Here is a 23,241-nt window from a genome sequence, read left to right on the forward strand (position 1 = left end):
TATGAGGCATTAGAGTAACTTCATTGAAGAGCATACCCATACCAAGTAACCACACATGTGAAATACAACTGTCTATATATATAACCCAATACACCAAGAAAGTACTAGAAATGAGAAAGATAGAATTTACTTACGAAATTTATATGCATGAAACAACTACCTGGGAAACCAGAGGTGCCACAACTATTTTCTACCCAAGGCTCTCCTTATGAGGTAAACCAGTATGATTACCGGAAAAATGACGGATATGGAAAGAAAATCTGACTTATTCTAAAAGGATGTAAGCATTACCTTTTAAGCATTTGAGAGTTTCTGTGCTGCACACATCCACCCTCATAGTTGACAACTGCTTTTCCTTCAGTTCTATCTGATCTTCTGAGCGCTTGTATAGCAACAGCTCTTCAATTAGGGCCTGAGACTAAACACAGACCAGAGTCATATTTCATTTACAAGATCATTCAATTATTCTCATTCTATCTCTCCCTGTTTTATAAAACAAAACAAAACAAAAACAAAAACAAAACCCTAAAGTTTAACAAAACCCTGGGAGGAAAAAACTTTTCACTTTTTCTCACAGTCACAGATATTAATGATCAATTCTCATGTCAAAATCATGTTTAGTTATAGACTTTAAAAGATCCTTTTCCTTAATTATACAAAGCTAATTTATGGATACAGAGTTAAGACTAAAACAGACAAAGGTCCACTTACAAAGCCTCTTTAAATTTTAATTACATAAACATAGCCTTCTGTAAGCAAATTCTAATTTAGAAAGAGTTTCACAGGAAAATAAACTCTCTTGCTGGCATAAATTGAATACAGAACTCAGCTGATAATAGATATACTGGAAGAAGGTTATTTCTACCATTAGGGGAACAGATAAAACGCCAAGCAATCTAATCCCAATCTGGGTTCCTTTAGAACAGTTCCCGCATGTTTAAAACATGACAGGTGTAACTGAATACAAATAAATCTTATTGGACTATACAGGAAACTATAATACAAAAGGGGTGAATAATACTTTGCTGTATTAAACAAATTCTGTAACTTACTCGAAATTCCGCAACTATCTTAGACTTGAGAGCAGCTTTTGGATTTGTAGATGCTGTTGGAATTAAACAAAAGGTCATTAAGAATACAGACACAAAAAGTTGACTAATAGGAAAAATTTTAGCTCTATAGTTAAGGATATACTCTGAACATATGGCAACATGCACATTTAAGTCATAATTCCTAAAATAAATAATGGACTAGGAAATTTGAACACTCCTAAACGTGGTCAATGTAAAAATATGCTATTTAGACAGACCTAATCTACTTACCTCCAACAGACCCTTGAAGTCATAAAGTCCTAGAATTATTGATTTGGAGACACCGAGATACATCAAGTACCTTTTTTTCCTAGTGTGGGTGTAAGAGGATCTAAATACCTCAAATTAAGAGTGTTCAGGAACAGGACATCCAATTAATCCTGAGCACTGGCTGAAGAAAATTAGTGACAAATAACTCTATTCCTATATATTTATCCTTTGAATTTCTTTTTCTGCTGACTCAATTCATAGCAACAATAGGCAAGGAAACTTCTAGGTATATTAACACTGTGGTTGAACTTTGGCTGAAATGACGACTCTTGTTGTTCCTAAGCATGCAACTTATGACCAAAAGGATGTCTGAGGACTCCCTTAATCATGATGGATATCATATGCTCGCTGGAGCAAAACCATCCCAAGTGTCTTGTTTTACCTCCCAATTCTCACTCTCTTTTACTTTGTTCCCTCCATACCTTCAAGTCTCTCTCAATATTCCTCAGTTTGCCCACAGCAGCCTATCACATGCAGTATTCCATTCCCTTGATCTCATGCTGGGTAAATATGATAAATATAACAGGAGCTCCCATTACAGAATGAGCTTCTGGCCAGGATCTGAGGCCCACGTCTAATTTGGTAGAGTATATCCCCCAAATCTGGAGATTTCATGGTTCCCACAGAAATGCTTCTTAATGCCTAGTCTCCTCTTCAGATCTGTTGTTTAATGCCAGCTGCCTCTAACATCATATATCCTTGAACCTGAAAATTAGCCTGGACACTATCAAGTATTTTTTTCTTCTTTCAATCCCCCAACTACTCTTGAATCTTCACTCAGTTAAACCCTTTTCTGCATTTCCTTTGTTTTAAAGTGTAGTTTTTGTTTGCTTTTTTTTTTTAAGAAGTAACTCCATGATGGCTTGTTTATCATAGGTCACTGGGAGCCTCCCAGGCCTGGAAAACAGGCTTGCCCATGGTTTATGCCAGGTACGATGTCAAATGGTCTACATTTTCTTCTGCTCCAAAAAGAGGAGGTAATTTTATATTAGTTGAGATTTTGTTCCTTACTTTGTGATTTCTTCCACTGCTTATTCGGTTGTTTGTTCAGATTTTCTTTCAGCTGCTTCTGAGTTTTGAAAGTGGTACCTGGAAAACATTTCAGTTTTTGCAATCTGGCATTATGGGAAGCTGTTCTGTCTGTCCACTTCAGTGCCAAAGTTGCAGCATGAAAAAAGGCAATCCGAGACTGTGTGTTGTTTCTTTCTTTCCTTTTCTTTCATTTTTATGAAAAAATAGAAATTCCTACCCGATCTAAGAAGCTGTCAAATAAACATGATTTTTATCATCAGTGAAATTACCAATTCTGAAAAAAATAGGGAAGGAGGCTTAAAAATACCAATTAACAAATTAAAATGAAGAATTTAACAGCTTCTTAGAAGATGCCATTTTTAAAGCAAATTTCTAGTCAAATGACGGTCATGGTAGCAGATTATCACCAACTTCTACTCAATAACTTAATTACAAGCATATAATACATAAGAATTAAATTCCTTTTAACAAAACAGTACACAACTTACTGTAAATCTAAATCAAAAGACAGTCTAAAGACTGCCGATATATGCTTACTACCAAACAGCTTAGTAAGAATTGACACCCTGTGAAAAATTCTCCAACAGTAAGGGCACAGGGCAGTATTTATTAACACAAACAATGAACCATTTGAAACACTCAATGCAAATGCAGGAAAATAACCAGATGGCTATCACCACTTAATATGCTTGACTTTTGTTATCACTAAAAAACAAAATCCAACCCCATCCCTAAAACCAATTCTATTTACATTTTAATTCAAACAGATCTAGGTTGCTCAAAAGTATTTAATTTTAAACAAATAGGGCTAGATTCAAAACTTAATTTTTCACTATTATACAACATGACCATATCTATAAAATTATGTAATTGTAAAGACTGACTCAAAATTTTCTTTTAGGAGAGAAAAAAGACACTTACTCAAAGCTTCTCTCAATGCCACAATCATCTCTTCTGGGTATACATTTCTATCTTCCCAGATTTTAAAGATTCGTTCTACAGACTTAGAGACAGATGGATCCCTGAAAACAAAGAAAAAGTAATACAGACTATAAAAACCTTGACTTCTATTCCAAACTAGAAATCTGAAAATAAAGTTATCAATAAAATTATTTTCCAAATTTCTTCTGATGTTTATTTCAAAACTTTTTTTCTGGCCGGGCGCGGTGGCTCACGCCTGTAATCCCAGCACTTTGGGAGGCCGAGACGGGCGGATCACGAGGTCAGGAGATCGAGACCATCCTGGCTAACACGGTGAAACCCCGTCTCTACTAAAAAATACAAAAAAAAAACTAGCCGAGCGAGGTGGCGGGCGCCTGTAGTCCCAGCTACTCGGGAGGCTGAGGCAGGAGAATGGCGTGAACCCGGGAGGCAGAGCTTGCAGTGAACTGAGATCCGGCCACTGCACCCCAGCCTGGGTGACAGAGCGAGACTCCGTCTCAAAAAAAAAAAAAAAAAAAAAAAAAAAACTTTTTTTCTATAATATCCAGGACTAAAGAAATCTTAAACTTTAAGGATTTTAAGAATCTTAAATTACCATTCAACACTTTTATAAATGACATAGATGAAACTACAGATGACATACTGAGAGCTTTTTGATGGATATGAACTTGAGAGGGCTGGGAATGTGTGGACACAACGGGAATTCTAAAAGAGATTGAAAAACCTGGTCTAAAACACAATTATAGTAGTACTGAATAAGAAGACAAGGTTTAGCAATGCTATATTTTTTCATTTTTTAAAGGTTTAGAAAAAAATCTTGAATCAATCACATACTGTAACATGTTTTCTAAAAGACTATTACATAATACTATGAGAATACACAATAAGAATTAGGGAAGTAAAGGGTATTGGTTTATTCTGGCTGGATCACAGATGAGCTTCTGGTTCAAGTTGGCTATCTAACTTTAAAAAAATGTTGGCCGGGCACAGTGGCTCACGCCTGCCACCCCAGCACTTTGGGAGGCCGAGGTGGATGGACTGCCTAAGGTCAGGAGTTCGAGACCAGTCTGGCCAACTTTGAAAGGCCGAGCTGGGAAAACCACTTGAGCTTGGAAGTTTAAGACCAGCCTGGTATACAGAGAGAGACCTCATCTCTACTAAAAATGAAAAAATTAGCCACATGTGGTGGCACACATTTGTAGTATCTCCTACATGGGAGCCTGAGGCAAGAGAATCGCTTGAGCCCAGGAGATCCAGGCTGTAGTGACCGGTGATCATAACACTGCAACCCAGCCTGGGCCACAAAGCAAGACCCTGTCTCCAAAAAAAAAAAAAAAAAAAGTTAAAGTAGAAGTGAATGATAAATAATTACCAATAAAATTAATAATTTAAGATTTTAATTATGCTTTGTGAAATGTAGAAGAAATATAAAAAAAACAATGTAGGAAGGGCATAACCGTTGTCAGGAAGAGGAATCAAACTGGTGTGATCTCAGGAAGCAAAACAAGGACAAAAGTATGAAGCCATAGGGAAAAGAAATTTTATTCTAACAGATCTGCCAAAGAACAGAAACCATTCTAATAATTTAATAGATCTGTCAAAAGACAAAACAGGAATTTAACCTCTCCCTAAGTGAATCCACCAAACCATGTGGAGATTGAAGTATATGATTCAAAAAAAAAAAAAAAAAAAAGCTATGTCAAATTTAAGGCCTCTTTCAAGGATGAGAGTCTATGAATCCATATCATCATGTATTCACAAAGAATTTATTTTCTTGCCTAAGAATGGCTTATGTAAGAAACAGAGAAAATTGTATTAAACCTTATAATTTTTTTTTTTTTTGAGACAGGGTCTCACTCAGTTGTCCAGGCTGAACTATGGTGGCGTGATCTTGGCTCACAGCAGCCTCAACCTCCTGGGCTCAAGTGATCCACCTGCATGTAACATGCTTTACTGCAATATTTGCTTTATTGTGGTGGATTGGAAGTGAAACCTCAATATCTCCAAGGTATGCCTGACTATGCGTGTGACTGGTTTCAAATACAATGCTAACATTTATAGAAGAAAAAGACTGGAAGATAGTAATACTGAAATTGTTATCTTAAAAAAAAAAAAAAAGGAAATTGTTATTTTGTAAATCTCCATTTAGTGAAAGTGAGTGAATTTTTCTTTATACTTTTCACAATTTTCTGTGTTCTATAATGTTTAGATATGACTGGGCACGGTGGCTCACGCCTGTTAATCCCAGCACTTTGGGAGGCCGAGTCCGGCGGATCAAGAGGTCAGGAGATCGAGACCATCCTGGCCAACATGGTGAAACGCCGTCTCTACTAAAAATACAAAAATTAGCTGGGCATGGTGGTGCATGCCTGTAATCCCAGCTACTCGGGATGCTGAGGCAGGAGAATTGCTTGAACCAGGGAGTCGAAGGTTGCAGTGAGCTGAGACTGCGCCACTGCACTCCAGCCTGGAGAGAGAGCGAGACTCCATTTAAAAAAAAAAAAAAGTTTAGATATGTAAGTACTTACCATTGTGTTACAGTTGCCTATAGTATTCAATACAGTGACATGCAGTGCAGGTTTACAGTCGAAGAGCAATAGGCTACACAATATAGCTTCGGTTTTTAGTAGGCTATACCATCTGTTTATGTAAGTACACTCCATGATGTTCACAGGATAAAATTCCCTAATGACGCATTTCTCAGAACATATTCTTTTTTTGTTTTGGAGATTGAGTCTTGCTCTGTCACTGAAGCTGGAGTGCAATGGTGTGATCTCAGCTCACTGCAACTTCTGCCTCCTGGGTTCAAGCGATTGTCCTGCCTCCGCCTCCCGGGTAGCTGGGATTACAGGTGCCTGCCACCATGCCCAGCTAATTTTTTTTTTTTTTTTTCCGTAGGGACAGGGTTTCACCATGTTGGCCAGGCTGGTCTTGAACTCCCGACCTCAAGTGATCTGCCCACCTTGGCCTCCCGAAGTGCTGGAATTATAGGCGTGAGCCACCGCACCCGGCCTCAGAATATATTGATGTTAAGCAACACATGACTTTTTTTTTTTCTTGAGATGAGTCTTGCTCTGTCACCCAGACCGGAGTGCAGTGGTGCAATCTCCGCTCACTGCAACCTCCGCCTCCCGAGTTCAAGTGATTCTTCCGCCTCAGCTTCCCAAGTAGCTGGGACTACAGGCCCGTGACACCATGCCCGGCTAAATTTTGTATTTTTTTTTTTTTAGTTGAGACGGGGTTTCACCGTATTGGCTAGGCTGGTCTCGAACTCCCGACCTCATGATCTGCCCGCCTCGGCCTCCCAAAGTGCTGGGGTTACAGATGTGAGCCACGATGCGCGGCTCGACTTTTCTGGTTTTTTTTTTTTTTATAATGAGAGAAAGAATCTCAGCACAAAAAAATATAAGAAATGACAGTAGAGTCTGTTCTTTCTGGTTAATAAACCTCTAGAAAATTGTAAGGTTTACGCTGGGCACAGTGGCTCATGCCTGCAGTTCCAGCACATTGGAAGGCTGAAGCTGGCAGATTACTTGAGCCCAGGAGTTTGAGACCAGTCTGGGCAACATGGCAAAACCCTGTCTCAGGAAAAAAATACAAAAACTAGCCAGACGTAGTGGGGTACACCTGTAGTCCTGGCCACTTGGAGGGCTGAGGTGGGAGGATTGCTTGAGACCAGCAGTTCGAGTCTGCAGTGAGCCCTGATCAAGCCACTGCACTCCAGCTTGGGTGACAGAGTAAGACTCTGTCTCTAAAAAACAAACAAATTTTTAAAAAGTTACATTTACACTATACTATAGTCAATTAAGTGTGTAATAGCATTATGTGTTAAAAATAATATACATGTTAGTTAAAAAAATACTTTGTAGCTCAAAAAACCTTAACAATCATCTGAATCTCCAGCAAATCATATTCTTTTTGCTGGTGGAGGGTCTTGCCGTGATGTTGATGGCTGCTGACTGATCATGATAGTGACTGCTGAAGGCTGAGGTGGCTCTGGCAATTTCTTAAGATAATGAGGTTTGCTACATAAATTGACTCTTCCTTTCACAAAGATTTTTTTTGTAGCATGCAATGTAGCTTGATAGCATTTTGCCCATAAGTTTCTTTCAAAACTGGAGTCAATCCTCTCAAATTCTGCTGCTGCTCCATTAATGCAATATTCTAAAATCCTTTGTTGTCACTTGAACAATGTCCACAGCATGTTCATCAGTAGATTCCATCTCAAGAAACTCTTTTTTCTTTGAGACAGAGTCTCACTCTGCTGCCCAGGCTGGAGTGTAGTGGCACGAATTCAGCTCACTGCAACCTCTGCCTCCTGGGTTCAAGCAATTCTCCTGCCTCAGCCTCCCGAGAAGCTGGGACTACAGGCACCCACCACCATACCCAGCTAATTTTTTGTATATTTAGTAGCGACAAGGTTTCACCATGTTGCCCAGGCTGGTCTTGAATTCCTGAGCTCAGGCAATCCACCTGCCTCTGCCTCCCAAAGTGCTAGGATTACAGGCGTGAGCTACTGTGCCCAGCAAAACCACTTTTTTTGCTCATCCATAAGAAGCAACTCTTCATTTGTTCAAGCTTTATTCATGAGATTATAGCAATTCAGTCCCATCTTTGGGTTCTATTTCCAATTCTAGTTCTCTTGCTATTTCCACCACACCTTTATTACTTCCTCCGCTGAAGTTTTGAACCCCCTCAAAGACATCCATGAGTGATGGGATCAACTTCTTCCAAACTCCTGTTTTACGTTTTTATAAATATATATTATTTATATATTTTATATATATAAAATGTATATATAATGTAGGCACATTATAAATGTATATATAATATACATATATATATATTTTTTGGAGACAGAGCGAGTGTCGTTCTGTGGCCAGGCTGGAGGGCAGTGGTGTGATTTCGGCTCACTGCAACCTCTGCCCCCGGGTTCAAGGGATTCTCCTGCCTCAGCCTCCTGAGTAGCTGGAACTGCAGGCGTGCACCACCACACCTGGCTAATATTTGTATTTTTAGTAGAGACGAGGTTTCACCATGCTGGCCAGGATGGTCTCGATCTCCTGACCTCATGATCTGCCCACCTCGGCCTCCAAAGTGTTGGGATTACAGGCGTAAACCACCATGCCTAGGCCTAATACTGATATTTTGATCTCTCCCCATGAATCACAAATGTTCTTCATGCCATCTAGAATGGTGAATCCTTTCCAGAAGGTTTTCAATTCCCTTTGCCCAGATCCATAAAAGGAATCACTATTAGTGGCAACATTATAAGACATAGCCTTATAATGTCTTTCTTTCTTTTTTTAATAATAGAGACTAGGTCTTGCAATGTTGCCCAGGCTGATCTCGAACTCCTGAGCTCTAGAGATCTTCCCATCTCGGACTCCCAAAGTGCTGGGATTACAGATGTGTGCCACCATGCCCAGCCTGTATTTTTTCTTTTTATTTGAGACAGAGTTTTGCTCTTGTTGCCCACGCTAGAGTGCAATGGTATCATCTCGGCTCACTGCAACCTCTGCCTCCAGGGTTCAAGCAATTGTCCTGCCTCAGCTTCCTGAGTGGCTGGGATTACAGGTGTGTGCTACCATGCCTGATTTTATATTTTTAGTAGAGACGGGATTTCACCATGTTGGCCAGGCTGGTCTCGAACTCTTGACCTAAGTGATCCACTAGTCCTGGCCTCCCAAAGTGCTGGGATTACAGGCATGAGCCACCATGCCTAGCCCCGTATTTCTTAAATAACAAGAATTGAAAGGTCAAATCACTCGTTTATCCATGGGCAGAATAAATGTTGTGTTAGCAAGCAAGAAAATAACATTAATCTCCTCATACATCAGAGCTCTTGGGTGACCAGGTGCATTGTCAATGAATAATAATATTTTGTAAAGAATCCGCGTTTTTTTTTTTTTTCCCCTGAACAAGAGCAGGTCTCAACATTGGGCTTAAAATATTCAGCAAACCATGTTGTAAACAGATGTGCTGTCATCCAGGCTTTGTTGTTCCATCTACAGAGCACAGACAGAGTAGATTTAGCATAATTTTTAACAGCCCTAGGATTTTCAGAATTGTACATGAACACTGGCTTCAACTTAAAGTTTCCAGCCAGCTGAATTAGCTCCTAACAAGAGAGTCAGCCTGTGCTTTGAAGCAAGGACTGACTTCTTTCTAGCTATGAAAGTCCTACATGGCATCTTCCAACAGAAGGCTGTTTCATCTACCTCGAAAATCTGCTGTTTAATGGAGTCACCTTCATGAGTGATCCGAGCTGAAGTTCTGGACAACTTGCTGCTGCTTCTACATCAGCACTTGCTGCTTCATCTTACACTTTTGTGTTATAGAGATGACTTCTTTTCTTAAATCTCATTCTCTCAACCTTCATAGAATTGAAAAGAGTTAGGGCCTTGCTCTGTATTAGGCTTTGGCTTTATGTTCTATCTGGCTTGATCTTCTATCCAGGCCACTAACCTTCTCCATATCAGCAATAAAGCTCTTTTGCTTTCTTATCATTCATATGTTCACTACAATAGCATTTTTAATTTCCTACAAGAACTTTGCATTCACAACCTGGCTAACTGGTGCAAGAGGCCTAGCTTTCAGCCTGTCTTGGCTTTCAACACGCCTTACTCACTTAGCTTAATCTTTTCTAGCTTTTTATTTAAAGTGAAAGATGTGTGACTCTTCCTTTCACTTGAACACTGAGAGGCCACTGTAGGGCTAATAATTGTTCTAATTTCAATATTGTGGTGTCTCAGGGAATAAGGAGGTCCCAGGAGACAGAAAGAGATGGGGAATGGTGGGTTAGTGCAATCAGAAAACACACAACACTTACCAATTAAGTTCACTGTCTTACATGGACGAAGTTAGGAATACATAAAAACAATTATAATAGTAACATCACTGATCACAGATCACCGTAACAGATACCATAAAAATGTGAAATGTTGCAAATATTACCAAAATGTGACACAGAGACATAAATGAGCATATGTTGTTGGAAAAACAGCACCAATAGGCACAGGGTTGCTACAAACCTTCAATTTCTAAAAACAACCACATTACCTGAAATGCACAATAAAACAAAGTATGCCCTAACTCTCTTCACACTCAAAAAATTCTATTCTATTATTTTCACTTAACAAACATTTCCCCATCTTCCAATCAACTCTTTATAAACATTCCTTTCTTTCTTATTTTTTGGAGATAGGGTCTCACTCTGTCACCCAGACTGGAGTGCAGTGGCATGATCTCGACTCACTGCAACCTCCACCTCCCAGGCTCAAGCGATTCTTCTGCCTCAGCCTCCCAAGTAGCTAGGATTACAGATGTGCGCCACTACCACCTGGCTAATTTTTATATTTTTGGTACAGACAGGTCATGGTTTCACCATGTTGGCCAGGCTGGTCTTGAACTCCTGACCTCAAATAATCCACCCGCCTCAGCCTCCCAAAGTGTTGGGATTACAGGCGTGAGCCACGGTGCCCAGCCCTAAACATTACTTTTAATGACTACACAATACTCCATTAGTATTTATAAATGTATATTTAACATTTCCAAACTTTATTCATAAGGGTTTCTCATATTTTCTGTTAAGGCTGTTCTTAAATATCTAAGAACAGCTTTAACTGTTCTTAAAAACTGTTTACATATATATATAGACAGTATCACTCTGTTGCCCAGGCTGGAGGCAGTTGCACAATCTCAACTCATTGCAACCTTCACCTCCCAGGCTCAAGCAATTTTCCTGCCTCAGGCTCCCCAGTAGCTGGGATTATAAGGCATGCGCCATCATGCCCAGCTAATTTTTGTATTTTTTGGTAGAGACAGGTTTTGCCATGTTGGCCAGGCTGGTCTCGAACTCCTGGCCTCAAGTGATCTGCTTCCCTCAGCCTCCCAAAGTGCTGGGATTATAGGCATGAGCCACCGTGCCTGGCCAGATATTTCATATATTTTATTGCTAGCGTGACTCACCATCCTTATTGCTAACTTCCCAGAGTAAACTCACTTATTAAGTCTGTTGATGGTTCAGTGCTGCTTCTTGATTGGTTAAAAAAAAATTATATGCCTCTGTGTGTGTGTGTGTGTCATATTATGTATATTATATTACATATATTATACATATAATATTATATATATTGCTAACCTCCCAGTGTAAAACTCATTTAGAAGTTTGGTGATGGTTCAGTGATTCTTCTTGGTTAAAAAAAAATTACGGTAATCCCAGCACTTTGGGAGGCCGAGGCGGGCAGATCGCGAAGTCAGGAGATCAAGACCATCCTGGCTAACATGCTGAAACCCCGTCTCTACTAAAAATACAAAAAATTGGCCGGGCGCGGTGGCTCAAGCCTGTAATCCCAGCACTTTGGGAGGCCGAGACGGGCGGATCACGAGGTCAGGAGATCGAGACCATCCTGGCTAACACAGTGAAACCCCGTCTCTACTAAAAAATACAAAAAACTAGCCAGGCGAGGTGGCGGGCGCCTGTAGTCCCAGCTACTCGGGAGGCTGAGGCAGGAGAATGGCGTGAACCCGGGAGACGGAGCTTGCAGTGAGCCGAGATCCGGCCACTGCACTCCAGCCTGGGCGACAGAGCGAGACTCCGTCTCCAGAAAAAAAAAAAAAAAAAATTAGCTGGGCATTGTGGCGGATGCCTGTAGTCCCAGCTACTTGGGAGGCTGGGGCAGGAGAAGGGCGTGAACCCAGGAGGAGGAGCTTGCAGTGAACCGAGATCATACCACTGCACTCCAGACGGAGCAAGACTCCGTCTCAGAGAAAAAAAAAAAAATTATGTGTGTGTGTGTATATATATATAGTGTATATATATTATATTATATATATACAGAAAAAGAGAGAGAGGGTCTGTTTGTTGATGGTGAATTATCTGTTTTTGTTTCTCTGTTTTTATGTTTTCCTACTTCTTGAAAGTAGTTTCGCTTTGTATGCTAATCTACACTGACAGCTACTTTCTATCAATGCTATAAAAATATTTTTTCACAACTGCCTCTGGCTTCCATTGCCGCTGAGAAGTCTGTCATCAGTTTAATTGTGGTCTTTTTTTAAAAAAAATTTTTTTATGGGTACATAGATGTGTATCTTTTTGGGGTACATGAGATATGTTGATATAATGTGTAATAATCACATTGGAGTATATAATAGGGTACCCATCACCTCAAACATTTATCATTTCTTTGGGTTACAATCATTCCAATTATACTTCTCCCCCAACCACCTCACCTTGAGACAGGGTCTCACTCTGGTCCCCCAGGCTGGGGTACAGTGGTGCAATCTCGGCTCACTGCAGCCTGGATTGCTCAGGCTTAGGTGATCCTCCCACCTCAGCCTCCTGAGTAGCTGGGACTACAAGCACATGCTACCACACCTGGCTAAATTTTGTGTTTTTTTAGAGACAGAATCTCACCATGTTGCCCAGGCTGGTCGCAGACTCCTTGGCTCAGGCAGTCCTCCCACCTTGGCCTCCCAAAGTGTCAGGATTACACGTGTGAGCCACCGTGCCCAGCTCCAATTATTACTCTTTAATTGTAGTCCTTTTATACTGATCTTTTTTTGGCTGCTGTTTTTTTTTTTTTTTTTTTTTTTTTTTTTTTTTTTTTTTGAGACGGAGTCTCACGCTGTTGCCCAGGCTGGAGTGCAGTGGCGCGATCTCGGCTCACTGCAAGCTCCGCCTCCCGGGTTCCTGCCATTCTCCTGCCTCAGCCTCCTGAGTAGCTGGGACTACAGGCGCCCGCCACCGCGCCCGGCTAATTTTTTGTATTTTTAGTAGAGACGGGGTTTCACTGTGGTCTCGATCTCCTGACCTTGTGATCCGCCCGCCTCAGCCTCCCAAAGTGCTGGGATTACAGGCTTGAGCCACCGCGCCCGGCCTGGCTGCTGTTTTTTAAATCATTTTTTTATTGTGATTAAATATATGTAACATAAAGTGTGCCATGTCAGCCATTAAATGTACAATTCAGTGGCAGTAACTACATTCGCAATGTTGTGCAATTTTCACTACTATTTACAAAATTTGTCACTACCTCCCTCAGATCTCATCACCTCCCAAAGGCTCCACCTCTTAATACCACCACGTTAAGGACTAGGTTTCAACATATGAATTTTAGGGGGACATAAACATTCAGACCACAGTACTCTGTATCAGTAACTCCCCCTGGCCTCTTTTTCCCAGCTTCTGATAACCTTTAATCTTCTCTCTCTATGGATCTGCCAATTCTAGGTATTTTGATAAATATTTGTCCTTCTGTGTCTGGCTTATTTGTCCTTTTGTGTCTGGCTTATTTCAGCATGTTTTCATGGTTTCAACCATTTCGTAGCATTTATCAGAATTTTCTTTTTTTTTTAAGATTTAGGGTCTTGTTCCATCACCCAGAAGAAAGTGTAATGTCATTCCTTTTTTAAAAAAAAATTGTGGTAAAATACACGTAAAATTTACCATCTTAACCAATTTTTTAGTGTACGGTTCAACAGTCAAGTACATTCACATTGTTGTGCAACCAAACTCCAAAACTTTATTTTCCCAAATTGATATACTATATCCACTAAACAATAACTTCCAATTCTCCCCTTTCCCCAGCAACCACGATTCTACTTCGTCTCTGAATTTAACTACTGAAGGTGACTGATGTAAGTGGTATCATATAATACTTGTCCTTTTGTGACAGGCGTGTTTCACTTAGCATAATGTCATCAAAGTTCACCCATGTTGCAGCATGTATTAGAATTTCCTTCCTTTTTGGCCGGGTGCAGTGGCTCACGCCTGTAATCCCAGCACTTTGAGAGGCTGAGGTGGGCGGATCACCTAAGGTCAGGAGTTCAAGACTAGCCTGACCAACATGGTGAAACCCTATCTCTACTAAAAATACAAAAATTAGCCGGGTATGGTGGCGTGCGCCTGTAATCCCAGCTACTCAGAAGGCTGAGGCAGGAGAATTGCTTGAACCCGGGAAGCGGAGGTTGTAGTGAGCCAAGATTGCGCCATTGAACTCCAGCCAGGGCAACAAGAACAAAACCCCGTCTCAAAAAAAAAAAAAATTTCTTTCCTTTTTAAAAAGACTGAATAATATTCCATGTTTGTATACATCACACTTTGTTTATCCATTCATCCACTGACGAACATGTGGGTTGTTCTTCCTTTTGGCTACTGTCAATAATGCTGCTGCTATGAATATGCCTATACAACTATCTGTTTTAAGTCTCCGTTTCCATTTCTTTTGGGGTATATATCTAGAGGTAGAACTGCTGGATCATGTGGTAATTCTATGTTTAATTTTTGAGGAACCACCAAACTGTTTTCCACAGCAACTGCACCATTATACATTACTGCGAGAAATGTAAATGGGTTCCAATTTTTCCACATCCTCTCTCAGCCCTGTCATTTTCTAGTTTTTTGTTTGTTTTGAATTATAATTACCCCAGTAGATGTAAACTTTGGATGTTTTTAAAACTGCTTGTTTTATAATTTCATTACAATAACTAGGTATAAAATTTTTATTTATGCTATTTAGTATATGTTATTGCTTCCTATATCTTAGATTCATATTTTTTATCACTTTTAAGGTGTTCTCAGCCAGTGTTATCTTTTTTTTTTGAGACGGAGTTTCGCTCTTGTTGCCCAGCCTGGAGTACAATGGCGTGATCTTGGCTCACCGCAACCTCCACCTCCCGGTTCAAGTGACTCTCCCACCTCAGCCTCCCAACTGGCTGGATTACAGGCATGCACCACCAGGTCCGCTAATTTTGCATTTTTAGTACAGACGGGGTTTCTCCATGTTGGTCAGGCTAGTCTCGAACTCCCGACATCAGGTGATCTGCCTGCCCCAGCCTCCCAAAGTGTTGGGATGACAGGCATGAGCCACCATGCTCGGCCAAACAGTGTTATCTTCTAAATCACTCAAAAGTTCTCTCCTTTTGTACAGAATCTCCCAGGCTCAAGTGATCCACCCACCTCAGCCTCCTGAGTAGCTGGGACTATAAGTACACACCACCACACCTGCCTAATTTGTATTTTTTTGTGGAAATGAGGTCCCACTATGTTGCCCAGGCTGGTCTCAAACTCCTGGGCTCAAGTGATTCTCCCACCTTGGTCTCACAAAGTGCTGGGATTACAGGTGTGAGCCACCACACCTGGCCTTCATTCTTCATTTTCTCCACTCCTTATTTCTCCTGTTGCATTCTGATTTCTTCAGAACTACATTCTTCCGTATTCTCTTTTCTTTCAAGAGTTCCTATAGATTATTTTTTTCAATCTGTCCAATATCTTACCTGTTGTTCATTTTGTTATTCCATTTAATCCTTCTCTAACATTTCATATACATTGCTTTATACATTGTCTGATAATTCCAATCTCTGAAACTCATTTTGGGAGGAACTAAATCGACAGATTCTCAATTGTGGTGGTTTGTTTTTCTGTGTGTTCAGAGATCTTTCACTGTGAGCACGTTTGTCTGATCTTAACCTATGGGATTCCTTGTGGTCTAAAGAGAAAATATGTTCATATAGAGAAAATATATCTCAGAAGCCAGGGGGAGCTAATTACCCAAGAGCACATTTGCCCTTCTCCAGAGCCTAGTTTAAGTGCCAAGATCACAAAATATTAATGTTATCAGCATGTTGGTTAATGTTGGCTTTGCCATTCTAATACATCCACTGTTTTTGGTTCTGCTTAAGTTTTGGCAAGGACATAGGTATTTTGTAACAAAATGACTCCTTGGAATAGATGGTTGACTCTTCTGCCAGAAGTCAAGTCATAATTATATATAAACGTCTGTTTCTTCAACTCGACTACAGAACTTCTTCAAAACAATGATTACAACTTATTCATTGTTGTTTCTTTGCTGTTACTAAATAGTAGCTGAATGAATGACAACAGGATATTATCGTTTTCTTTTTTTTTCCTTTTTGAGACAGGTCTTACACTTTGGGAGGTCGAGGTGGGAGGACAGCTTGAGGCCAGGAGTTCGAGACCAGCATGGGCAACATGGTGAAACCCTGCCTTTACAAAAAATACAAAAATTAGCCAGGTATGGTTGCATGCACCTGTAGTCTCAGCTTTCTGGGGAGCTGAGGTAGGAGGACTACTTGAAACCCGGAGGTCAAGGCTGCAGTGAGCCGTGATCGTGCCACCGTACTCCAGCCTGGGAGGTTAAAAAGCCACTACTGGCTGGGCGTGGTGGCTCACGCCTGTAATCCCAACACTTCGGGAGGCTGAGGCAGGTGGATTACCTGAGGTTGGGAGTTCGAGACCAGCCTGACCAACTTGGAGAAACCCCGTCTCTACTAAAAATACAAAATTAGCCGGGTGTTGTGGCGCATGCCTATAATCCCGGCTACTCAGGAGATTGAGGCAGGAGAGTTGCTTGAACCCGGGAGGCAAAGGTTGTGGTGAGCAGAGATCGCACCATTGCACTCCAGCCTGGGCCACAAGAGCAAAACTCCAGTTAAAAAAAAAAAGCCACTACTGACCACAATGTCAATTTTCACAGAATTTATAATCACCACAAACCATGTAACATGCTTAGTTACATAACCTTTTGTTCTTTGATTTTTAAGTTAAAAAAAAATTTTGGCTGACTTTGTAGAATTGCTAGGATGTTCAACAGCGACCTTACAGAATTGCTAGGATGTTCAACAGATGCTTTCTTTGCTAGTGACACCCCCCTTACTCTTATAACAGGAAGGTACTAGCAAATTATTTCAAAGGATAAAGTTGATAAAGTACAAGAGGAGGTGTCCAGATGTCACAGTTACGTAAAACTAAACACCATAATCTTGTATCTCACTCAGAGGAGTCTCTTTCCTTTACCAATACCTCATTACTGGGAAGTCATCAGAATAATGTGCTATCTTACAGGTCCTTAGTAACATCTGCTAAATGTCTGAATAAAAGACTAAGTAATGGGTTGACTCAGGCCAGGGAGCATACACCTATAGTGCCAGCTACTTGGGAGGCTGAGGCAGGAGAACAGCTCGAGACAGGGAAAGGGAGGGAGGAAGGATCACCTCAAGAGAAAGACAGTCAACACTTAGTCAAAAAATCTTGAAGCTGAAAAACAGGGTATGAGGATAGATTTTCATTCTAAAAATTCAAATTTGCCACTCCGTATCTCCTAACTTAATTCATATAACTTAGTCTATGACAAATATCTTCCCTAATGTATCACTTTAATTTTATGTTATCTTTGTAATGCAGAAGTTTAATTTCTATGTAATCAAACTCAAATATTTTTACTACTGTTTTTTGTGTCTTAAGCGCCTTTATCCCCTATAATCATAAAAATATTTATATTTTCTTCAAATAATTTTAAAGTTTGTTTTACACACCAAAGTAATTCACTTGTAATATATTTCTGTGTAGAGTGTAGGAAATTATTTAACTTTATTTTTTCTATACAGAAAGTGTTATACCCTAGAATCCGTTATTAAAGAGTTCATATTTGAGACAGAGTCTCACTATGTTACCCAGACTAGAGTGCAGCCTTGACCTCGAGATCCTCCTGCCTCAGCCTCCTGAGTAGCTGGAAACATAGGCACACGCCCCCATATCCAGCTAAGTTTTGTATTTATTGTAGGGATGGGGTCTTACCATGTTGCTTAGGTTGGTGTCAAACTCCTGGGTTCAAGCAATCCACCCACCCTGGCTTCCCACATTGGGAGTTTGGGATTACAAGTGTGAGCCACTACATCACACCCAGATATCTTAACGATTTTCTTTTCTTTTCTTTTTTTTGAGACAGAGTCTCACTCTGTCGCCCAGGCTGGAGTGCAGTAGGGTGATCTCAGCTCACTGCAACCTCTGCCTCCCGGGTTCAAGTGATTCTCCTGCCTTAGCCTCCCGAGTAGCTAGGACTACAGGCGTGCGCTACCACGCCCAGCTAATTTTTGCATTTTTAGTAGAGATGGGGTTTCACCATGTTGGCCAGGATGGTCTCAATATCCAGACCCCAAGCGATCCACCCGCCTCGGACTCCCAAAGTGCTGGGATTACAGGCGTGAATCACAGTGCCCGCCCTTTCTTTTTTTTGGTAAACTTTTTATTTATTTATTTATTTATTTATTTATTTATTTATTTATTTACTGAGACACAGTTTCACTGTATCACCCAGGCTAGAGTGCAGTGGCATAACCTCGGGTCACTGCAACCTCCAGTTCCCGGGTTCAAGTGATTCTCCTGCCTCAGCCTCCCAAGTAGCTAGAACTACAGGCGCATGCCACCATGCCTGGCTAATTTTTGTATTTTTAGTAGAGATGGGGTTTCACTATGTTGGCCAGGCTGGTCTCGAACTCCTGACCTCATCATCTGCTCGCCTTGTCCTCCCAAAGTGCTGGGATTACAGGTGTGAGCCATAGTACCCAGCCTATGTTAACCATTTTCAAGTGTACAATTCAATGGCATTAAGTACATTCATACTGTGCAACCATCACTACCATCCATATCTCCAGAAGTCTTTTCATCTTGCAAAACTGAAATTCTATACCCATTGAACAATAACTCCCCATTCCCTGCCCCCTACCCCAGTCCCCGACAAACACTATTCTATTCTTTCTGTGAATTTGACAGTGAAAGTACCTCACTGTGTATTTGTGGTTTTTTTTTTTTCCCATTAGTTTCTGTTCTTATTTTATTATATCCTTCCTTTCTTGGGCTATTTTGCTCTTCTTTTAAAACTTGTTGAGATGAATACTTAGTTCACTGATTTTTAGAGTACTTTCATGTTCCTTTATAATGCTTTACATATATTAGCCTATTTAATCCTCACAGCATCCCTAAGAGACAAACTGTACTATTATTCTCATTTTATAGATGGGAAAACTAAAGGATGAGAAAGTTAAATAAATTCCTCTACCAAGTAAGAGATCCAGGATTGAAATCCATGCAACCTTGCAAGTTTGACTCCAAACCTTGCATTTTTAACCTCTAAGCTCTGCTGCTTCCCAAGGAGGAAGAGCTACTCCATGAAGAAAAACTCATAAGCCCTTATATTAAGATATACAGTATGAGCGTCTGGCTAGAGCAATGGCTCATTACTGGGATTTAGGAGAGTTAGTGGTAAGGATGGGAAGACTGAGATTTGACTGTAGAAGTCTTTAAGTGGCATCCCTTTTTGTTTGTTTGTTTGACACAGGGTCTTATTCTGTTGCTCAGGGCAGAGTACAGTGACACCATCACAGCTCACTGTAGCCTCCACCTCTCAGGCTCAAGTGATCCTCCTGCTTCAGCCTTCCAAGTAGCTTGGACCACAAGCACATGCCACCACACCCAGTTAATTTAGTAGAGATGAGGTCTCCCTATGTTGCCCAGGGTGGTCTGGAACTCCTGGGCTCAGGTGATACTGCTGCCTTGGCCTCCCAAAGTGCTGGGATTATAGGCGTGAGCCACCGCACCCAGCCCTCTCTTATTTTTTAATGTTCAGTTTCCTATCTTCAAGTCGTTTTATATGACTTATTTTATCATCAGTATCCTCACCTGTAAAATGAGGATAATAATCTTTGCCCCTAATTATATCATATATTTGATTTGAGAATCAAAGAAAATAATAAAGATGGAAGGAAATTTCTTTTTTTTTTTTTTTTTGAGATGGAGTGTTGTTCTTTTGCCCAGGCTGGAGTGCAATGGTGTGATCTTGGCTCACTGCAACTTCTGCTTCCCAGGTTCAAGCAATTCTCCTGCCTCAGCCTCCTGAGTAGCTGGAATTATAGGCACACGCTACCATGCCTGGCTAATTTTGTATTTTTAGTAGAGACAGGGTTTCTCCATGTTGGTCAGGCTGATCTCAAACTTCTGACCTCAGGTGATCCACTTGCCTCGGCCTCCCAAAGTGCTGGGATTACAGGTGTGAGCCACCACACCCGGCCAGAAATCTCTTAAATCATAAAGCAATGTAAAAATATATTTTAAAGGATTTCAGAGTATGCCTTGCTAATACTAATTTGTTAATTATAATAATAGCAGTAGTAGGCACAGTCATCTTCCTCATCATAGCAACAGCTAACATTTGTTGTTTATTAAACGTCAGTCACTGTTCTAAGCCCTTTATATATATTATTAACTCATTTAGTTTCCACACTTTATGAAGTAGGTACTATTATTGGATTCATTATACAGATGAGAAACTAATTTTTTTTTAAATTTACGTAAAGTTATAGAGTTACCAAATGGCAGAGCCAGAATTCAAATCTAGGCACACTGGGTTCCAGAGACTGTGGTCTTAAACCATTGTATCTCTGGACATCTATGTGTATGTAGTTTGAAGTGAATGAAAAAGGTAACAAACTGGGAAACTAGTTAGCAGGATATAATATTAATATATCAAACAGAGTGACAGTGACAATAACAGAAAATCAAAAGGCAGAGAGAAAAGGAAGAAGAAACTTTAACAGAAGAATCAGTCCCTGGTAACTGACTAAGAAATAAGAAAGAAAAACTTAAGATTACTAAGGGGCTGTTATAAAATGAAAAACTGTAAGTTAGATTTAGGAGAGCTATTTGGCAGAACAGAAACAATAAAGGACTAAGAGTCAGAAAAATCTGGGTTCTAGTCCCAGGACTTACACTATATTGTCATTTTCCTCTGGGCGGTATCTTAACTGCTCTGGACTTCAGTTTTTCTCATTTTGTAGAAAGAAATAATAAAATCTGGGCCAGGTGCGGTAGCTCATGCCTGTAATCCTAGCACTTTGGGAGGCCAAGGCAGGCGGATCATGAGGTCAGGAGTTCGAGACCAGCCTAACCAATATGGTGAAACTCTGTCTTTACTAAAAATACGAAAATTAGCTGGGCGTGGTGGCGCGTGCCTGTAATCCCAGCCACTCAAGGCTGAAGCAGGAGAATCGCTTGAACCCGGGAAGCGGAGGTTGCAGTGAGCCGTATCGTGCCACTACACTCCAGCCTGGGCAACAGAGTAAGACTCTATCTCAAAGAAAAAAAAAGAAGAAATAATAAAATCCAATCTGCTTATCTGCAAGTTAGTTACCATTTATATAGCAATTTTCAATTTATATTGAACATATTTTCACATAAATTGAAACTGTAGGAGTAGGACTTTACACAAAGTAAGGCGTGTTACTGTTTCAGGCATTCTGAACTGAATATGGACATATAACATTTAAGTAGAAATTCTCAACTGGCTGGGTGCTGTGGCAACTACTTGGGAGGCTGAGGCAGGAGAATTGCTTGAACCTGGGAGGCGGAGGTTGCCGTGAGCAGAGATTGCGCTACTGCACTCCAGCCTGGGCAACAAGAGCGAGACTCTGTCTCAAAAAAAAAAAAAAAAGAAAGAAAGAAAAAAGAAAAGAAAAGAAAAAAAAAGTTTGTTTTCAGATTTTGGAATATTTGCATTATCCTTACTGGTTGAGCATCTCTAATTTGAAATCCAAAATGCTCCAATGAGCATTTTCTGTGAGCGTCATGTTGGTGCTCAAAAAGCTCCAGATTTTGGAGCATTTTGGATTTCAAATTTTCAGATTACGGGTATTTAACCGGTACCAAGCTCATTATTTCCTCAAAATCTGTCATGACACCTTTTCCCAAAAAAGATCATGCATATAATTCTCTATACACCCTTGAGAGTCAATAAAATCACATTAAGCTCTTATACAACAAGTAGCATAAATTCATTTTTCAGTTCAATTAAAGATGAAAATGTATAAGCACAAATAATTGCCTTTTACGAACACCTGGGATAGGGACAGGATTTTGGAAAGCTCCACCCACATCAAAGATATACCTACTCTTACACCATCCTGACACAATACAAGCAAACCCTCAGTTCTTAAAGGGATTCTTCCATAATCTATATATAACTTATTGAAGTCATTGCTGGTTGCAGAGTAGTCCACAGTTTCCCAAGTATAAATCAACTCTGACATTCATAAACACTTTCCCTGTGCTTCAAATTAAAGTTTCAACTATTCTGGTCTCACGGTGATGTATATTCAGATAAACTGGCATTTCTGTCCCTTAGCTAGGACCTCTAGGACACAAATGGCAAATATCAGGTTGGTTTAACTTTCATTTTTACCCCTCCCTCTCACATACATATTTTCTTACAATAATAACTAGTATATCTAAAATACAATCTCCAGGTTTCCAGCCCATGGAATTTCCAACCAGTGATAGAAAAGATAAACTGAAATTTAATAAAAAGAACTGAAATAATTAGATAAGTACTAGAGAAAATAGTTTCCCAACTTATCTGAAAGTCCTACTTTCCCTTCTTTGGGCATCTCTTTTAACATGTGGCCGTGAGTCCACCCCATACCAACTTTTAATCAAGTGAAATCAATAAACACCTTAAAGGGACTCAAGGAATAAAATTAATGTCCCTAATTAAGTTGCCCATGGTGCAGTATGATCACCAAATGTGTTTTGTCAGCAATATTATTTTTTAAATCTGACAATGTCACACATACAAAAATCCAAATTTCTGTCCTAGTTTAAAAGTGAGAAAAGTTTGGCAGCGTATGTTAATGTTGGGCTCACATTTCTTCATGGCCATTAGCCAAGGACTGAGTAACTGCTCTCCCTCTTAAGTGGATTTTTTCTCATACTCAACCTACTTTACTCATCTGTATTACCTGCCAGGAACTTCTAGACATTTGCCCTCCTTGAATTAAAGGACTCAAAACAGCCTTAAGTTAAGACAAAAAAATTCAGAAATCAGTTTATAGTAGAATTGTGAATAAGAGCTTTATTTTATTTTATTTATTCATTATTATTATTTTTTGAGACAGAGTCTCGCTCTGTCACCCAAGCTGGAGTGTAGTGGCGTGATCTCGGCTCACTGCAAGCTCCACTTCCCGAGTTCATGCCATTCTCCTGCCTCAGCCTCCCAGCTAGCTAGGACTACAGGTACCTGCCACCACGCCCGGTTAATTTTTTTTTTTTTTTTTGTAT

The 23,241-nt window shown here is 40.2% G+C and overlaps 1 protein-coding gene across 10 annotated transcripts in view; it reads right to left on the reverse strand.

Moving 5' to 3' along the window:
* The window catches only part of LOC105498239 (regulation of nuclear pre-mRNA domain containing 2), a 120,340-nt gene that overhangs the window by 32,264 nt on the left and 64,835 nt on the right, over nt 1–23,241 (reverse strand). For 5 of the 10 annotated variants that reach the window (XM_071086150.1, XM_071086136.1, XM_071086155.1 and 2 more), the window contains exons 3-6: nt 3,315–3,415; nt 2,373–2,450; nt 1,053–1,105; nt 292–418 (exon numbers count right to left, since the gene is read on the reverse strand). In XM_071086150.1, the coding sequence (XP_070942251.1) occupies nt 292–418; nt 1,053–1,105; nt 2,373–2,450; nt 3,315–3,415 (359 nt within the window). The remainder of the gene's footprint in view (nt 1–291; nt 419–1,052; nt 1,106–2,372; nt 2,451–3,314; nt 3,416–23,241) is intronic. The other 5 variants (XM_071086164.1, XM_071086145.1, XM_071086163.1 and 2 more) reach the window with 1 other exon arrangement.

Source organism: Macaca nemestrina, chromosome 1 (assembly GCF_043159975.1).
Source record: "Macaca nemestrina isolate mMacNem1 chromosome 1, mMacNem.hap1, whole genome shotgun sequence".
NCBI classification, from domain to species: domain Eukaryota; kingdom Metazoa; phylum Chordata; class Mammalia; order Primates; family Cercopithecidae; genus Macaca; species Macaca nemestrina.